The 17,865-nt window shown below is 41.4% G+C and overlaps 2 protein-coding genes across 3 annotated transcripts; both read right to left on the bottom strand.

Moving 5' to 3' along the window:
• Positions 1 to 306: 306 nt before the first annotated feature.
• Positions 307 to 1,427, bottom strand: LOC125766141 (30 kDa salivary gland allergen Aed a 3-like). The gene is made up of 4 exons (XM_049431826.1): positions 1,259 to 1,427; positions 886 to 1,179; positions 656 to 828; positions 307 to 585 (listed from the first exon to the last, which is right to left on the bottom strand). Exons 1-4 carry the CDS (start codon positions 1,365 to 1,367, stop codon positions 388 to 390), a joined length of 774 nt encoding a protein of 257 aa, XP_049287783.1. The 5' UTR covers positions 1,368 to 1,427; the 3' UTR covers positions 307 to 387.
• Positions 1,428 to 2,501: 1,074 nt separating this feature from the next.
• Positions 2,502 to 17,753, bottom strand: LOC125766105 (tyrosine-protein phosphatase non-receptor type 14). Of its 2 annotated transcripts, none has more exons than XM_049431744.1 (7): positions 15,950 to 17,753; positions 4,665 to 8,029; positions 4,383 to 4,601; positions 4,071 to 4,247; positions 3,832 to 3,991; positions 3,601 to 3,764; positions 2,502 to 3,503 (listed from the first exon to the last, which is right to left on the bottom strand). In XM_049431744.1, the coding sequence occupies exons 1-7, from the start codon at positions 16,032 to 16,034 to the stop codon at positions 3,375 to 3,377; spliced, it is 4,299 nt and encodes a 1,432-aa protein (XP_049287701.1). In that variant the 5' UTR covers positions 16,035 to 17,753; the 3' UTR covers positions 2,502 to 3,374. The 2 variants fall into 2 exon arrangements, with proteins under 2 accessions (XP_049287701.1, XP_049287702.1); XM_049431745.1 differs by lacking the exon at positions 15,950 to 17,753 and adding an exon at positions 10,898 to 11,891.
• Between the last annotated feature and the right edge of the window lie 112 nt (positions 17,754 to 17,865).

The following is a 17,865-nucleotide window of genomic DNA, read 5'->3' as shown; positions in this document are numbered from 1 at the left end:
TAGAAGTTAATACTTTGGACGCTGCATTCCATCACATCGAATTATGTATATTTCCAGAAGATCGTTAGCTATTTACATAGGTAGTACCATCCTGGACTTCAGGCTCAGCAGAGTTAGTCATGGATCATGGATAGGAGAGTCCGACATTGAAATAGACGAAGGACGATGAGCGACAACGTTTTGACTCACTTCTACCACAGGCTTAAGACCGCTAACATACCTGATAAGTAAGTAAGGGTATTCCACATTTATAAACATGTCCAGAAAAAATCATCAGTCAGTGCATATCAGACAATCGAGCAGCAGTTAATGATAGTGCATTTATTTATTGCATAAGTCACAATCTCTCTCACGATCGTAAAAGGCATTTGTTAATGGCTGACTGGTTCATTCGGAGTCGCGCTTCTCAACGATACAATCGGACAGCTCCTGCTCTCGCTCGATGAGTCCTTCATCAAGCTCCCGAGTGCCTTCAGAGCCGCAGTTAGGATTGCTCTTGTCCTTGCTGCACTCTTCGTAAGATTTATCAGACTCCTTCACCAGCGAATCCACATCCTTTGCCAGAGAGCTGAAGCATTCCTTAATCTGGAAGAGATAGAAAGATTTGCTTAATGTAGACAATACTATCAAACGATCGCTGATCTATAAAACTTACCTTAGAATACTTCTGAACAGAACTGATCAGATCGATTGTTGGATTCATCAAACGCTCCTGCAGACGAGCCAACACGAAGGACTTCAAATATTTGTCCTTCGTGCCAACCTTCATGATATTTTTTAGCAGCTTGTGCACCTGACGGTAAGTATTTCTGGGCGATTCTTCACCACCTATAAAGCAACGCGAACATTAAATCATTTTTAAATATAACGTATTCAAATATTTACCTTCCCCACCGCCTTGCTGATCTTCTCCTGCATCTGCTCCATCAGCTCCCTCCTCACTAGCGTCGTCATGTCCTTCGGTATCTTCATCCTTTGTATCATCGGTTCCTTCACCATCGTCACTTGCTTTCTCATCAGTATGTTCTTCATCCGGGGATGCTTCCGAATCGCCAGTACCATCTTCTGTTTCACTGGCATCTCCACCTGATTCAGCATCTGCACCTGACTCAGAATCTGCATCTGATTCAGCACCAGTGTCTACTGTCTCTTCTTCTTGTGTATCGTCTGCCGAAGTGTCTGTAGTAGAAATGGCACAGTGGAAATAGAATCGATCATCATCAGCCAAACGGTTTCGATTGCAAACGTTTCATCTCACCTTCGCTTAGCTCGGTTAATGTTTCTTGATCGGGAGTCTCATCGGACGGACGAGCGGAGACGATGAGCGCAAGGCAAAGCACGCTGGCTAATAGAAGCAAAGACTTCATTGCGTATTTGCTAACACGATGGAAAACTAAATCCAACTGATGATCTTTGCTTTTCAATCGTCTAGTATTTATATGTGGAAAAAGTCCTACATACATGATAGAAACTGCCAATGTTGGTACAGCTTTATACGTGTAAAGCAAATGCAACCGTTGGTTTGGTAAATAATTGCTAAACACATATGGTGTAACAGGAGGAAGGATTTGTGTTAACTGATGACTCAAGCAAAACATGAATACAAAGTCTTTAATTGTAATATATAATGTTGTATGGATTTGCAAGATGTATAACATTTTGTACTTACTACATATATTGGCTAGTCGTTTTAACCGCATCCCTGGAAATTAGTCCCAATGGCAAATATTCGAGGATTAAACAAAACCGTTAACGAAGTTGGAGAAAAAAATACGTTTTATTGAGACATTCAAAACTACCCGCCGCGATATATTTCGCTCTTCTTGGCTTAGCAACCTCTAAAGTCATGACGGCCATTTCTGTCTTTGATACAGGGATATGGTCCAGATGGGATTTAATATCCGGTGCTGTCGTGTGGAGCCGGTGTCGCGATATATAGAGAGGCTTATGCTAAATAACGCATCCAAAGTTGCGAAATTCCATTTGCATTTTGTGATTGTTGATTTACACATGATTTACAGGAAAACAGTAATCGTATAAATATGCGATGTAAATCGCTTTAAACACGTTTTGAATCTCAAAAACCGAATGTAACGATGTAATGCTACTTTGTACTGTGGAAATAGAAAAAAGTGTTGTTGAAGCCTAAATAAAGTTAAGAAAAGACGTCTGAATGGACTGTATGGGTTTTGATAATTAAGCAACAGATTCAAAATACGAGGATAGCATTTCTTGGAGTATTTTTTTTTTTGCAAACCTAACTTTATGTTTCTGATTGCGTGGATTCTTGCACCAACAATAAAAGATCAATTAATCCTAATTTGAAGGTTAATTAACCAATTGAAAACAAAAGCTTGGTAATGAAGGAAAGAGAATTAGGAGAATTAGGAAAGAGAAAGCAGGTAATTGAATTATTCAAATTCATTTTGAATTTTCCACCCAAAAACAAAAATCAATCAAATCGTTCTTTCAAAAATGCCCAATATGTGAAAACAAACTCATTGAGCGAGAAGTACAAATGAATGCATGGTGTCAAATTTTATTACATTATTACATTGCTTAAATCGTTGCCTACAGTTATAAAAATACAGCCACTAGTGGTCACATAACGACGTACACATAAATAATCACCTACATGTATACAGCGAAGGAAATACTTTTTCGTTATCCTGTTAATCATTTGCACATCTAAAACAATTGCTTTTTCTCGTACCCCTTTTATCCCTACTTTCCACGATAGTTACGACACGAAGTCTTACAAAAATTTAGCACATTTCTACATTATTGACGCGAAAGTAACTCTCTATACTGGTGGTTGAAATTAAACTTTAATTATAACGTCGTTCTGTCGTTCTTTTACACGATACGCTTATTGACATAGATGGTACAAAAAGTAATTGCATTAGTAGTTGGAATTGTAATACTAGCTAGCTAAAACATTTTATCTTTCCACGTAGTACCGTAGGATTTCGTTATTGTTAATTTAAAAGATTTTAAAAGATCAAATAATACATCATTTTCATCTAAACTAATACTAACGTTCGCATTGATCATAGGTTTGCTGATTTATTGCCCGTTTGCCTGCAGCTGGTAAGAGCACTACACTTAATTTGTGCTTTCTATCAAATACATTTGCGATCAAGTACAATCATTGGTAGCTATGGGTATTGCTCGCTGCTTTACCGGTCAGATTTGGCGTGTTTTTAATAATAAGGCACTTGCGTTACCTACTAATTTAGTGCTTTGATCTTTTCACTCGTTCTTTTTTTTCTCATATTCGTCAAAAGTGATCTGATTAGAAACAGTCAGAAAAATAACCAAAACTTGCATAGTTTTTACATAGCACCTTGCAGTGTGTTTCTCGATCATTAGCCTTAGATCAGTCTGTTTTGCTTTAAGTAGTGTATCAGCAGTGCATGGATGAATTTGTACTGCGCTAATGAAGGTATGATACTGTCCCGCTGTTGTCGTATTTGACCAATCAATCGCGGTATGTCAATGTCCTGTGAATGGAAGGAAATAGACAAAGAAAGAAACATTTTAATACTACGCTTTGGTTGTCAAGTTTTTAAATGTTTCATCGTCGTTCTATTAACGTACCTGATTATGATCCAATGTATACAGCAATAAGTCCGCTACTAATGTCACACCCGTTCGTCCACCACCTTCGTTGCAGTGTATTAACACCGGCGGATTGGTATTGTGCGATGGTGGAACCTCCGCAATTGAGGCCAACCGAACGGAGTTTAATTCTTCCAAAAATCCTAAATGAAACAAACGTTCGAATATACCAGGGTATCGTATGATTTTATAGAAAGAAGCTCTTCTTACCCAAAAAATGTCCAACATCGCCTGGGCAGTTCTGATCGGCCCACTCCGTGTACGACAAATGCCACACCGATCGATAACGACGACTTTGTGTGTGGTAGACGCGCAATTTGCTCGTTGTGCAGCGATCGGTCTCTTGGGAAAATTCGCGCCATACTTGATACTGTAAACCGTGGACGAAATAACGATTGTGAAAATGATTCTTTTTAAACTAGTATAGGGAGGGCAGCAACATTACTTACCTGCCCATATTCCAAGCAGCGTTCACTCGTTTGCGGGATATAGTTAACTTCTTTGGATAGTTGCACCAGTAAATAAACATCCGCCTCCCAGACGCACTGCCAGAATATGTTGGTCGTCAGTGTGTCGTTCGGGCTCTCGGCGACAATATAGAACCTTTGCTTGTTACCAACCGTACTCTAGTGAATAGGAAATAAACAAATTAGTTTCAAGAAATTTAATTAACCATTGTAGCCCTAAACAGACAACTCGGGCCGATCGGTGTGTTCGGGATTGCGAACATATTTGTTAAAAGAATCATTTGATGCACTTACTGTTATGTGAGAAGCATTCACGTAACCCATACGGTTATCCCGGGTCGGTGTTAATCGCACTCGATTGTTATCGTACGGCAGAAAGGATGAATCAAAGTTTTTATTTTTATTATCCTCCGCCAAGGCACAGTTGTAGATGGCGCTTTCACTACGCTTAGGTATGCGCTCAAATTCACAGTACAGCTGAGGATCCGCCAGTTTCGATTCCAATAGCGAACACTAGTGAAAGAGGAAAGATTTAAATGCCAGGCTCGACAATTTGCTAATATGAGACAAACATACCAATTTCTCTTTGCTAATATTTGCCGGCAATGGTTGTAACCTTGGTAATCCCGTTGACCAACGATGGCGTAGCTGTCCACCGTTTGCTCCCTCATTCATAGATGAGTTAGCACTTCCACCACTTCCACTGCCATCTACGCTGGGCTCTACGGAGCCTTTCTTTTTGCGATCCTTCTCCCGTCCAAGGGTGGCACTTTTCTGCTTGTCCGTGGAGTTTTTCGATCGACCGCCGAGTATTTCCCAGATGCGCTTTCGCTTCGTTTCCTTCACGGATGACGTCGTAGTGGTTGAAGTGTTTGCCGAACTATTGTTATGAGTAGTGTTACGACTAGTTGTACTACCACCGCTACCTCCAAGATTAGTCGATCCCGTAATTGAACTGATGCCGGAATCGTTGTGCCCATTGCGAACGCTACCGCTCTGGACAGTCTCGTTCAGTGTGTAGTTGGAGAGTTGTGAAGCATCAAGAACATTATTCGATGAAAGTGAACGATTTATAGCTGTTGGTTCCTTGCCCAATTGTGCCGTTGTTCCACTCGATGCCGTCGTTGTTGTCGTCGTGGTAGAAATGTTCAGCTGAGTGTCTATACTGCCTGAATGATTATTGGTTTGGTGCTTTGGAACATCGGCTGATGAAGGCGCCGGTGGACCCATTAATGTGGTTGATCCTCCCGCTTCTGAAACTCGCTGTTGTATCAGTTGCTGGCGTCCTGTTGACTGTTCCTGTGTTTGTTGCTGCACAGATGGCTTGTGTTGTAGCTGTTGCTGCGGTTGTTGGGCCTGAGACTGAATGTTAAACATGGCACCACCATCTAGACCACTCACCGGTGCACTGGTACTAGTTGGCGTTTGTGGTTGCGGTGGCGTAGGAGGCATCGGTCGCATCGTCGGTTGATGCTGCACTCCCGGAGCTGACTGAACGCTTGCAGTTCGGTTTCGTACCTCTCCCAATGCTTCGTTGTCATCCTTCCAGGGTAGTGGAACGTTTTCATAAATAGGTTCGATCGATCCGTTGATATGCTGAGATGATCGGTTCAGCAGCGTTTTCGGGGCTAATCCGATATGACCATTGGCAGTAGTGTGGTAGGACGGATTGTTACTATCACCGCCCGGTGCACTTCCACTAGTTAGCAAAATATGCTCCATTCCTCCCGGAACATAATAGTACACATTACCCGGAGCAGCTTGATTCGCGGCCGACATTAGCCCAGCTTTTGTTGATGTTAGATTCTCCATAAAGTTTAAATTCTCATACGTTCCGTGTGGTAGCATCGTCTGGGAATGATGCAGCTGTGCATGAGTATTGCCAGCAGTCGCTAAGCCAGGATAGCAAACTTGACCACCGCTCTGCGAAAGGTGAGCAATTTGTAGCTGATGGTGTGGAAGATGTGCCGCATGATGATGATGATTCATCAAGGGACGCGTTGACACTAGATCGGGACTAGAACCGGACACTTGAGCACTGCGCAGTCCGAGCAGTGCCCGATGGGAAGCCAAATCGGGCGTTGAGGTCGAACTGAGTCGATTGGCGGGATATGGCGGAGGTGGTTTTACCAGTCGCATCATTTTAAATCGGTGCGTCAACCCATAATCGGACGCATCCGAGTAGTGTGGACCTATTATGTGAGTCGTTGTATGATGCGTTACATCTGGATATGGTTGCTGGTGAACTTGTTGTTGGGTGGCTGACTGTTGCTGCTGTTGCTGCAAATGCTGTCCGTAATAGGACACATCCGGTTGACTACCGGTGATTCCGTACTCGAGATGATGTCCTGCTGGTGCTACCTGTTGCTGGTGCTGTTGCTCTTGTGCCGCGAGCATTTGCGAGGCGGACAGGTGCAGTAAATTCCCATTAACCAGGCGCACATCGTTACTACTTGAACGGTACTTTTGCTGTATAGCTGTCTCGTAATCCGGCGCTGGTCGATAAGTCGGAAGGAGCGCTTTTAGCCGATCCCGGTCGGGTGTTAGATTATTGTTGCTTAAATCCAAACAAGACGAACTTTGGGCACGGTTTATCAGCGAAGCATTTGAACCGACCGGATTTAAACCCCAGTTGGAACCCATCTGGTTCGAGTACTCCAACGGTACCGTGGTGTTGGATGTCGAGTTGAGGTTCATATCGAGCCCGGAAGAACGCGACGACTGCATCATATTTACCGGATTGAGATTGTTGAGATTATTGATGCTTCCGCCAACACCGGTCGCAATTGTGATATTGCTAGAGGATAAGTGACCACCGCCTCCACCGCCTCCGGGCTGTGTGTCTACTATTGCATGCTGTTGATGGGTCGCATTATTCCACATGCTCGACGAATGCGATGCCAGTTCGTGTGTACTTGGCCAACTTGTCGTCCCCATCGAGCCCTGGTACGGAGGCTGAGATCCTCCCGGCGATGGACTCGGTTGATGTTGCTGCGCATGCATGTACTGCTGTTCGCTCAACAGATCATCCCGACTGTCGTTCAAATTGTCACCCATATTCTGGAACAGATTCAGGTTCATTTGGCTCGCTTGCGTCTGATTCTGCTCGTACGTGACGAAGAATCGGTGCTGCAATGCACACAGCTTCCAGATGTAACGACCGGTAGCAACGTCTGCCACAGTGAATCCGGCGCTTTCCCGTGGCACTGTGCACTCAATATTGAACGCACGCTTGTGGTTCACCACGTTCGTAATATCACGCCACGGGTAAAACTTGTTTGTGTCACTTGCGACTATGATGCCCGACACTGAGATTCCCAACATGACCTCCAGCCCGCTTTCGTTTTTCGCTGTGAATGTTTCCTGGCCATAACCGTCCAGCTGCTGACAAGCGGAGATGTACAGACTTTCTGCGTCACCTTGCGTTACGTTGTGCAGTTCATGTGCCTGCTGGATCACCTGTTCCGTTAGTGCTTCCAGCAGGTTTGCATGAACCATCTCATGCGGAAAGGACAGCAACGTCTTGAGGTACTCAACCGTGTGTCGATCCTGATGATTACCATACTCTGCCTGGCGACTGTAGTTTGCTAGTATCACCGCCTGCCGAGGATCACAATTGATGCGACCCTCCACAACGTCGTGCTTCAGCTGCAGGAAGTAATAGTTTCTCGTACCCTCGTCCTGTATCAAACTGACGCCCGACAGTACATAGTACATCACGCGCAGGTGTAAAATCTTCGAGTTGGCTGAATATTTCTCCAGCTGACGACTGAGCGGACGTTCCAGGTCCACCCATCGCATCTCATCGGTCGTGCCTTTGACCACATATCGGAGACCAAAGAACTCCGGTTGTTGGATCGATATTCGTTGACATACATTCTCCAGACATTCTTGGCCGGTGCTTTCCGAGCTTAGCGTGCAGTCGATCTTGGTAGATGAGTCTGAAAGCATGGAAATAAGAAAATCGAATTAATTTCTTGGCAATGGTGGAAATCAACGACAATGAACACAAATATATCAAACAATTAGAAAGTTGCGAAGTAAGTTATGGTTTAAGGTATTTAGTGTCAAATCCTAGCGATCCTCGATAATTTCTCCAGTAAGTAAATTTCCAGTATTCCACAAAAGTTTACGCCACCTGTACATTACCGGAAACAATTTCAAACTGTGCTGGGCATATTTTTTGTTTAAATGTCTTTTAATAACATCACATCATGGTATATCACGTTATGGTATTTGTGCATTGATTTCGGCATTTAAGCAAAAATACATCATTTGTGGTAAGAGCTAATATTATTCCTCAAAAAATAGATAACTGAGGCTCTATTTTGCTTCAGAAAACTTAAAAGACAAAATACTATATGATAACCTTATACGTAACAAAAGATGTTTAATCGAAAAAAGGTGGGATCAGAAGGGTGTCATATATTATGAACTGCGTCTGAATGGTCAAATCATTTGTGATAAACAGTAAGTCAGAACAGTCGAGTGTGAGACTAGACAAATTTCCATCACGACAATGATCAGTTACATGTTGCTGTTTCGGTTAGTAACTATTTGGAGGATTGTGCATTTTTATTCTCCTTATAGATTAGACATGATATCACTTCTACCGCTACTAGTATTTATCGATGCAGAACACTCTTACTAGAGATAGAGCCTTTTTAGTGCATAGAATCACTAATTGGCTCGATTCGTTCTTGTGTTCAAGGGAAAGAATTTGTTTTCGCCTGGATCATGCCAGAAAACTTGGAAATTGTTAAACTTCCTTTAACAGTTCTTTAACAAACCTTAAATCCTTTTTAAAAAATATCTTTTTTACACAATGTATCAAATTTTGAGGAAACCCCTGGAAACTTTTTTGCACAGCTTAAATTTGTTGAAAATTCCATTTATGAGAATTGGAATCGAACCCCTGCAGTAGAAATCAAAGCCATTATCGCTTAACCACCAGGCGACCTTTAATTAATTCTACGCATTACCTTTTAAAGGTGTTTACATACGTAAAACGCATGTTTAGCAATAAATAAACAACGATTAACAGACAAATCTACAGGTATTTTTTGTGTTATGAAAATGAATATTAACCTAACACCTATTGTGATGTCGCACTGTCATCATCGATCTTGCTATTCTGAGAGTTGTTGTCCAGAAGTAGAAAAGGAATACAAATTGTAAAGTAGAAAATATAACAACTAACTTTGGAGGATAAAACAAGCTTATGATCGATTTTTTTACTATCACGAACCAATCACTCACAATCTGACAATAGATCGAAGAAGATATCAAATCGTATTGAAAAACACATTAGCAATCATGCGATAAACATGGGGTTTTTAATTGTTGAACTTCGTACATAAATTTTACATCATTTCTTAATCGCCATTTTAGTTAAACGACTGTAAATGTAACAAAAAACCACAACAAAGTACACAAATACCATTGTTCAGCTTAAACCACTGTTTTTTTTAAATGCAATGCGGTAGTACACGTTTGATGGCAGCGCCACAAAAATGGCCACTAAAAGGTAAACAATACATAACACGCAAGGAGATTCCTCCATCAAACATACCGCAAATTCATCAACGATTACAGCAATGACAACTTTTGCTGACTCACAACAAGAAACAAAAGCAGCCCTGATCGAGAGTTGCAGTGTTTAGTCTTCTCTCCCGTTCAAGGGCAACCTTGCCGGCGCGATCGGTTGCGGCTGATGGGCACAATACCAACAATTAAGGAATGATTGTTTAACCGCCCCAAGTACGTGCGTTTGATGGACAGTGTCTATGTGGCTTTGCGAAAAGGGGGATGCGGTTATCCAGTCACCCAGTTTACACCCTTAGGCCATTGTGGAATGTGGAATCAAAAACAGCGTTCCCCCTTATCGACGGAAGCATTCGACGTAAAGCACGAGCTTCATCGTCACTTCCTGTCAGACAGACAGGTTCTGGTAACTATTGGGCCGCTTTCGGGCCGTTTCCGGGTATGCCGACGATGCCCTTATGGTACGTGTTTAAGGGGTGATTTTCAACCGGTTGATCGAAACACCTCCACGTGCAATTTTAGACCGTACCCCGCTGCGGTACCGTTCGGTTTTATTTACCGATGCTAAACCGGCACACAAATTGGCCCCCTTTCGGAACACGAAACACGAAGCGCGAGAGCTTATCGGAAAGCACATTTTCCACCTGGAACGCCATTTTTCACGGCGCATTTACTAAAAACATCAACCGCTGAGGCAAGCGGGTCTCGGCTCTCTTCAAAAGCTCCATTAATTTTTGTAGGGCGCTTCCTCTACCTCATTCACGCGTTTACTTATCGCACCTTTAACCATAAAAAATGTTTTTCACTAAACGCGGCTGGTCTATGACAAATTAGCGACTGCCACCAATGTTCTCTTATCACCGCATTCTTTACCTCACCAACACAATCACATACCGTACAGAAAAAAACGTACGGGGTTGTAAATTTGAATAATCTCCCCCCGGCAAAAGGTATGCGTCTTCAGACAAAATCGTAGAAGACAGTATCTTATTTGTTATCCTCCCCCTACTTGATATGCAGCAGAGCGGTTGTAAATGAGCAATGGACAATATTTGAGGTAAATAAAATCTGTTCTTATTTTACGCCTGTGTTTCACCCGCAGGTCGAAAGGAATGGAATTCCGTGAGCAAACAACCCCCCCCCCCACTCCCCCAAAAAAACCTTCTGACAGGAGCGCTTAATGGAGCTTAAGATCTCAAGGGCACCGAACATGAAAGATCTCTTCGCACTACTTCAAATTTGGCTTTCGTGGCTAACACACTTACTTAAAATGGTAACGACTAACTGGAGCATGTTGTGTGGTTTGGTTTTCTGTACGTCCACGATGAATACTGCAAAACCTTTTTCCCCTGATGCAGCTAGTACCGAGCAAACACTATTTCGAACACGAACTACCCACTCACTAAACACACATCTCCGCGGCGTTCACGTTGAACGTCGATCGTAGTACGCAAATTGAACTGATCAAGCTCAGTGGATGTAGCAGTTTCGATAGAATTAACGTTCCTTCAATCGTAATGACATCATCGTCGAATGCTTTCAAGTATACCACACGGAGGTGATCATTAAAATACGCGGCATATACGGTGTGACGACGCTGTCCGGAGGAATAATAGCCGTTCCACGGATTCCCGGTCCGACTACAACAGCACGTTCCACGTGCGAATTATTCACCGATGGGCGGATGTAACGCACCAAAAGCCGCAACTACTACCACGATGCGAACTACACTGAGAACCTGCTCTACGCCACTTGACTTGCCAATCGGCGCCAACCAGTAACAACGGCAAATCGGAGGAAGATACGCCCGCCTGGGAAGCGAAAGAAATCCATCCACCCACCCGGTGGGCAAGCGGTTGTAGTGGTATTGGTGATGAAACAACGAAACGCACAAAAAACACGGTAAACACCACCTCGGTAACTTCTGTTCGACCGATCTCTCCAGTGGTCGGCTGAGGCCAAACTAACAGTTATCACGCACATTCACGAAGGAAAATGTAAGGCTCCAGCCAAACCAAGCTCGCCGCACTCAATCACTGCTAGCATCCGATTGCGGGCGTCACAGTTGAAACAGTGAATTGATAAGTGTTAGGCATTCAAACAACAGACATTCATTTCGAAGAATGCTTTTTAACCATAAGATCTAATATTATCTTTGGATAGAACGAAACATTTTCTTACAAAATTACAAATTACCGTTTCGAAATTAAACGTAGGTGATGATGGTTTCGAATTATAAGCGCTACTAAAGATCGTTCTTTAGTTAGATCCTCTTATTTCAAAATAATTTGTTTTTCTCTCTTAAATAAGAAATATAATATTATTTTATTTCTTCTAAGGTTTCAGTAATATGTAGTAACAGTTGAAATCGATCAACCTAAAAATTAGAAAGTAATAAACAGAAACATAAATTCATCCCAATGCAAATCCCTGTTCTTGAAATATTTACACACATTTTCGAAAGCCTGTGTAATGATTTTAGACAAACATTTCCGTAAGGTGTAACACAATTTACCAATACTTGGTAAATCCTATTATATCTCTAATAATTTCTTATTTATGAATATGCAAAATATTAGCAATACGGCCAGACCGTTCCTTATGGAAAAAAAATGCAAAATACTGAAAAAAATTGGAGTAGCCATTCTATCCTGATATTTAAAAAATCACCCTCATCATGTACTTGTTTTTGCGTAACTCAACCGATCCATAATTAAACGGTTTAACTCTATTCGTTACAATTGTATGTATACTACTACCCCTAGATTTAAATTTTAAGGGTAATTTTCGATTAAGTGATTTTTTGGTTTTACATTATTTAACAATATCTCAATCCGATATCTCATTGAGATTCATTAAGTTACTTTACAAACACATTATTTTACATTTAACGATAACGAGAAAACGTTTTGATCGATTGAGAACAAGCAAACATGCTGAACTTACAATAAAAACTAAAGCTCTTTGTAATTGATAGTTTTATGTGATACCCTTATTAGCTGAAGCCTTAAAGGTGAAGATCATGCTACAACCGTGCCTTTGACGTACAAGATGGTGTTTTAAGTTTTTTTTTCGTTTATTCCTTCCTTTAAAATTTGGTATGAATTTCAAAAATTTGAAAATTTTTCAAAAATCTATCAATTTTTTATCAATTATAATCTCTGGAACAAAATTGAATATTTCCTGGGTATTGAACGTTTTAAAATTTTATGTTGGTTTTTGTTTACCCCTACACACTTTTCAATCAGCCGATTACTTCCTATCAGACAAGGTAAATTCCTTAATTCTCGCACAATCCTTTGACATCATTGTGACTCAGGTACGTGGTAGTGCACATTTACCAATGCAAGAAGAAGGAGACCACGATGGAAAGCTGCATTCGCTATACATCGTGCGGAAGCTTTGTAAGTTCAGTTCCTTGAATGCGTTTGTCGTCACGCATTCCACACAGTCATTCCATCGGGTAGGCACAAAGTACGTCGCTCGGCGAGTACGTGAATCTGAGGCCCAGCAAGGTAGGCTACAGTGAGGTATTACATTTCTTATCAACCCTCCCCCATTTACAGTGAGAGGCATCGCAGCAAAGCACCCTCGATATCGAGCTACGAAAAGGCGATGAAGACGTACGACTTAAGGTATCTGCCGCCACTACGTAAACGGTGGGGTGTCCACCGTGTGCGCCACAACGGAGAAGTTGTTTTTCCCTGTTTTACCAAGCGTAGGTGTCAGTGGCATCAGAGGGTTGTCAGAGGGTGTACAAGACGCGGTCCACTTGATGCTGAAAGTGGCCACCAAGAAAGTTTTGCCTTTTCTGTCCATTGAACTGGCAGCGATAAAATTGAATTTATACACCCATGGACAGATTGATTGAAGTTCCCTCTTCTGCGATGCTATATGAGTCAACAGTTTTCTGTTTAATTTAACCAGATATTTGAATGTTATATTCATTTCCAGTACTAATAGCTACATCACATTCAGTGAATCAAACACCAAATATCGTAAAAAATAGGAATACGAATTTATTGACATGTAAACAACGCAAAAACGGGTCAATAGGCGTTTTCCTACCGGCAAAGAATAGTATCGCTCATCTCTATCTAACCGCAATTCGCTGTGACGCTGAGCTTCCAGAATGCTTCTTCGTGCATTGCGTGCTGTTATCAAATGTGTGCAATCAAACATACAACAAACGAGGCCTGACGAAAGAGAATGCTTTGATAACACAGTGGATGAATGTCAACGCTGAGGTGAGATAGATGGTCGAGCTTTTTTTGTAAGATACCGTTGGATGTAAATATTTGTTCATGTTTGTACCACATTTGCACGACCGCTGGAAGGTGGTGTAATCATTTCGCATTCTTTGTCTGCCACTTGTCGTTTCGTTAAAGGATGTTAATCAAGCAAATCTTGTCACCGTCTCATAAAGAGATGTCGTCTTTAAATTACGTTCCATGGTTTGTTGATAGCTTGAAGATCATTGGGCAATATATCTGCAGGCGTAAGGTATGCTGTGCTAGCCTGGAGGTCTTATCTGGCATAATCAGAAACAATACGGTGTACTGTTTTATAATTATATAAAAAAAATATAATGCGGCACAATAGTTTTACTTTTGCATACTAACTTCTTCCAAAGCAGCAAACATTTTTAACAATAAAAATGTATAATCCTTGATTTATACATTTTAATAATATGAAGAAACATCAAATACTGTAAGTAATTTAATTTCATAACAAACCTAATTAGATTAGGTATTGTAGAAAATTTAAGTTCAAATATTGCTTAAATAAAAATGCAGAGTTAATCGATTTTGCACAACCAGCATTAAATAACGTTAATATGACATCACCAGTTTCTCACGCACCTCCTAACTAGTTTGCTAATTAAATAGCATTTCATCAATTTTATCAAACTCACGAAAATTGGATGTGTTAAATCGCTTCTGAATTCACTATCGTGCAACGAATTACGACTCGTCAGGCTACGGTGGGTTGGTCCTTTCAAAAAGACACCAGACGACCCATTGTGGAGTGTGATTGAAGCACATCATAATTAAGCAAATTTCTTGAGATAAAGTAAACCAGAGATAATGACGGACTTTTTTTAATTTTGCAGATATTTTTGTTAACATTATAAATATATGCAAACAATTGTTGGATTCAAAACTATTTTCTTTAACGTTGTTAAATATTAAATTAAATTGTAGTTAACTGAAACGAAAATTATTCCATTATATCAATGAATATCTATGGTCAACTACGAATAAATGAGCTATAGAAATTAATTAAATGAAAAATAATAACCGGTATGACCGGTGTTCTGTATATTTGTGTTGATATGCAGTAAGTTAAGTTAAAACAAATTCTACATTTTAGTATGAGTCTTGACACAGTCCAACTGGAATTGAATGATCAAAATTTTCTGCATGATGTTCAGTAAAAGTAAGTTAAGTAAGTCAAAAGCATTAAGCTGTCAGAAGGTGTCATCTCTCGCTTAATGATTTCATTAGGATAATTAAAATTAAATGTTTTTTTATTTATAAATTAATACTCCAAAGCATTTTTTGCTTCTATCTATTTTTCAGTTTCTTTTCCTATGATTGATAGAACGATAGTAGAGAAATTTATCATTAATATGCATTTTTCGTACACGTGAGAGTGCTGATGAAGATGCCTATTACTAACCAGCAACTACCGCTAACGACATTCAATGGGCAGAAAATTCTGGCAGGTTGATTTGCACACACCGGGCAGACACGGTTTATGTACCTTTGTCTGCGTTTGTTTATTGTTTTTTTTTTGCTTCTTTCTACGTGCCTACGTCCTCACCCCCTATTCGAAACACAACTTTTCCCCATCGAAATCACTGGACGATGACGGGGCGGTGGCGAACGATCTCCAGAGAACACATAGCCCGTAATCGAGGTAGGCGACGCAGCGAACCAAGTTCACTAATATTATACGGTGACGTCTATTTGTTATTCAGCGTCGTGGAATGTCAACCCCTGCATGATGGCAGTTTTAGTTTCATTGATTCTCATCCCCCTAGTCCACACACATACACACACATACATGCAGAGGATACAACGGAATGTTCAAATAGCGCTGGACAATTCCCTCGCGATCGTGCAGGTTTCATTTCACCTGTTTGTTGGTTCGATGGGGACCGGATGTTTATGTAACAATAGTTATCCGATCCCATGTTTTAAACTAAACCAAAATATTATTTGATCGAGTTTTTGATACTATTATTTTTCACTACATTTTATCCATTAATTCTAAACCGGTTGCTACGTTACACGTTACAATTAGTTACTCACCCAAATGATCGACGGATATGACGAACAGGCTCTTGGACATGACATTGTAATGGCGAGATTTTTTCAACTTTAGGCGGAAAGGCATTTTGAGTTCGTAGTAGACTGTATTCCGTATGCTGTGATACACGCACTTCCAGATGATTTCTGTTACTTGTTTTAGTTTTCTTTAACTTTTGCTGCTCACCCACACACAGTGTACGATCGTTTGATCGCCGTTTGCTCAGATTCTGGTTACCCTGCCCCCTGGCTTGGGATGGTGATTGGTCGTAATTCTTTTCTTTTTTTTCGCACTCCTACGACAGTTGACGCAGAAACTGATCTTGTCGGGTTGAAAACGATGACCGAATGGCTAGAAGCGCAAGCGCATTTACATTAACCTTCGACGTTAAATTCACTTCAACGATGGTGTGTTTCTCCAGAATTTATTCTACTTTCGCATGCCAATGGCTGCACCACTATCGCCGCAAATTTTGCCTTGACGAATCCATACAATACGTAGCTAATTAAATCTAATCGCACTGCTCGAATGCAAACGAACGACGGTACTGCTAGTGCATCACCTACACCACTACAAATGGAATCGTTGACCGATGCTGTGCATGTGCAGTGCTGTGAGGGAAATGGACCACAGTGGATGATCGCTACCGCACGCACCTATGCGCTTGCTTCGAGCTTCCTACACCGGCGTGCAGGATTGATGCTGACACCACCGATGACGACGATGATGGCGACGGTGACAACGACGACGACGATGCTACTACGATGATGGGTTTGCCCACTTTTGACACGACAGCTATTGCAGCGGTATTGCATTTACACTTCATTTTTGCTTCACTTTCAACATCGGCAGCATTTGAGCGCGACCGCTACGGCTCCACGGCGACGGTGGAAACAATTTTCCAATGCCCAAAACGCCACTTTGCAGTTTGACACGCAGACACCTAGTTTGGCTGGCGGACGGTGTGGACCTGTGTGAATGGCACTGTTTTTTTAATGCTCTCCTTTTTTTTTCGGTGATGTTTACGGTCGATTGCAAAAGGGACACATTCGGACGTCAAAGAAAGAGGCACCACATTCCATTGAGGCTTCTTTTTTCCGCTTCAGTACGAAGCATTTTTCCCCGCAAATTGCTTGATCATCAGAACCGCTGGGGAAGCAAACGGAAGCACTTTGGAGCAGCTTTTTACTTTCAGCGTGTGCCACTTCGGAGGCAAAAAACACATCACGGTACGGCGATCGATTTCTCTAAATTTATCAAACGAACGAACACACGGACAGACAAAGTATCACGTCGCAACTTTCTTCTCGATCGTGGTGTACGATCGCCACTCATTCGCGAAGGAGGACTGTTGCTGCTCATAGCATTACAACACAGATTCTGTTTCGCGGTGGAACATTTAACAAACTACACCATGCACACACTCATACTGCTAGAACAAGACACGCAAATCAAATAAATCTAATAGCAGCGAAAATTAATCACTCCGGACGACGTAGCGCTTAGTGCGTACGCTGCAATGTTATGCAAACAGGGTGGAACGACGCGGCACACCACAAATCAAAACCAACCAACTTCTTCGTTGTCTTCTTTTTTCGGTGCGTAAACGTAAACGGTGATATCGAATGAAAATTGATCGGCACTATCTATTTGGTCAGATGAACTACACAACACGCACTACATACTAAGCGATACGTTTAACAACTTTATTCTCTAAAATTAATACCATCCGTGTAAGCGAAATGTGATTTTCAAACTGCACAGCTTTTTGTTTTGCTGTTGTGTTCACTGTGGTAAATCATCGGTCAAGCAAAATGACATTAGCAGCCCATGTAACGTTTTCGCAGTGGAAATTCGAAAACGCTTTCTATTCGAAATCCCAGATAACAAAAAGCTTTTTATGTCCGTTGAATAGGCC

This window comes from Anopheles funestus, chromosome 2RL (assembly GCF_943734845.2).
Source record: "Anopheles funestus chromosome 2RL, idAnoFuneDA-416_04, whole genome shotgun sequence".
Lineage (NCBI taxonomy): Eukaryota > Metazoa > Arthropoda > Insecta > Diptera > Culicidae > Anopheles > Anopheles funestus.
Note: the sequence above shows the minus strand (reverse complement) of the source record. Positions and strands in the feature narration are given on the sequence as shown.